The sequence below is a fragment of the Aplysia californica genome, unplaced genomic scaffold (assembly GCF_000002075.1).
Source record: "Aplysia californica isolate F4 #8 unplaced genomic scaffold, AplCal3.0 scaffold00129, whole genome shotgun sequence".
Taxonomy (NCBI): Eukaryota; Metazoa; Mollusca; class Gastropoda; order Aplysiida; family Aplysiidae; genus Aplysia; species Aplysia californica.
In genome coordinates, this window is record NW_004797399.1 from 532,410 (window position 1) to 534,462 (window position 2,053).

The 2,053-nt window shown below is 41.0% G+C and overlaps 1 protein-coding gene across 1 annotated transcript in view; it reads left to right on the top strand.

Annotated features, from left to right (window-relative positions):
* Positions 1-2,053, top strand: part of LOC101853079 — a 117,486-nt gene that overhangs the window by 83,495 nt on the left and 31,938 nt on the right. Inside the window, exon 15 of the mRNA XM_005096448.3 lies at positions 1,422-1,548. Within this exon, the coding sequence (XP_005096505.3) occupies positions 1,422-1,548 (127 nt within the window). The remainder of the gene's footprint in view (positions 1-1,421; positions 1,549-2,053) is intronic.

Sequence of the window (2,053 nt, forward strand, 5' to 3'; positions counted from 1 at the left end):
TCTTTTGTGTGTCTTCTTTGGATGGCAAGCCATTTATCATACAAGTGTTAAGGGATGACAAGCTGTGGGAAGACATTCAGCAAAAACTAGTTGTGTTTTTTAAAGGGTATATTAGCAAGCACCTACTAGGCCTGAAAGAATTTTTATTCTGTCCAACTTGTGACAACCTGATTTTGGAACCAAGAGATTTTTCCAGGAGGGCGACAACAGTGTGTGTTGTGATTCTTGTAACCTGTGGCACCACTGGACCTGTCAGGACTATTCAAAAGACAAAGACACGTTCCTCTGCTCATTCTGCACAGGGGACAACATGGAATAACATCATGCAGCATACAACATTGACTGTACATACCATCTCAACAGCGACAAAGTAAGTTTATTTTATCTTTCTCAGGCTCTGTCCACTGAATGCATCACAATCACAATTTTACTCAACAGTAACAACAAACAGCAAAAACAACATTCCTCGTGTAGCTTTGTGTAATTTTTAAAGTTATCTTTATTGCATTGTTAGTTTTTGTTGACGATGGTACTTTTCTATAATTTATTATTTGGTTTGGTTTGGGTGTAATATTACCGTACATTGCTTGATTTCTCTATGCTGTCAGAGGATCCAGTAGGTTGCAGAATGCACTTTCATTGTAATTGTCATTTTGAAGTCTGCTCGTCCTTTCTGTATCTGCCTCTCCCATAATTTCCTTTTCTCCTCGTTTGAAACTCCAAACCATTGCATTTCAGTCACATGGGATCTCTTTTTAATCAATTGGGGTCTACTTCTTGTGTTACTGCATGAACCAACACAACAATGGTCGTACTTCCCCATCTTGCTACTAGACTAATGTTTCTAGAATCTAGATCTAAATCTAGTTTAAAATCTAAAATTCAATGAAAGAAACATCTATAGAACTAAGAAAGATTAGTCCTACATGATGGTATATCGCTAGATCTAGATCTATTAAATTACCAGAAATGTAGATTCCACAAAACAATGATTTCCTCACTGTTAGTCTAAAAAAATAATAACGAATGCCAATTCCATTTCACAAAATTACACTTATATAAAAACACACAGTACAGTCACATGATTAGTAGATCTTGGCCTGCGTGAGGCAAAGAGGGCAGCTGACAAAACACACTTTCAAAGGCAAACAACACACTTTCAAGGCAGTTTTTGCGTTTCTTATGCCTAACAACTGATACTAAAATGAGATTGTGCGTACGTTTGACTAGATCTAGACGTTAGATTGAATTTAGGCGCCGATTTAGTGTCCATGTGCCAACTGCCCAAGGCTGTTGACAATGTAAACAAAGGAGCATTGCAGATCGGAAGTAACCCTGAGTACCCCTGGACAGTATGGCGGACATTACCGTGAAGAGGTCTATTAAATATCATCATCTCTTACTGTGTCTGTCGTCCGCAGTATTCACATGAAAGCGCTGTGGACCCAGGTCATCCTGGTGACCGTCTGCTGGGCTTTTGCCTTCATCTCCATCAAGATGGTGGACACCATCCTCAAGTACCTCTATGCCATGTTCACATCCTTGCAGGTCAGCTGAGCGGAGATAGAGAGTGTGGGAGAGAGGGGAAGAGATAAAGAGAGATAGAGAGATACACAGAAAGAGAGACGTAGAGAGAGAGACACACAGAGAGAGGGGGGAGAGAGAGAGAGAGAGAGAGAGAGAGAGAGAGAGAGAGAGAGAGAGAGAGAGAACGGAAAATAGAAAGAGAGAGGGGGGAGGGAGTGAGAGTGAGAGGGAGGAGATGTGTATATGTGTATTTACATTAGTGTGTATGAGTGTGTGTGTGGGGGGTGGGGGGGGGTATGTGTATGTTCATTTGTGCATGTGTCCGTATGTGTGTGTGTGTGTGTGTGTGTGTGTGTGTGTGTATATATGTGTGTGAGTGCATGTGTGTGTGTTTATAATTGTGTATCAATATATATATATGTCTGTGTGCGTGTGTGTGTATGTGTTTGTGTGTGTGTGTGTGTGTGTGTGTGTGTGTGTGTGTGTGTGTGTGTGTGTGTGTGTGTGTGTGTGTGTGTGTGTGTGT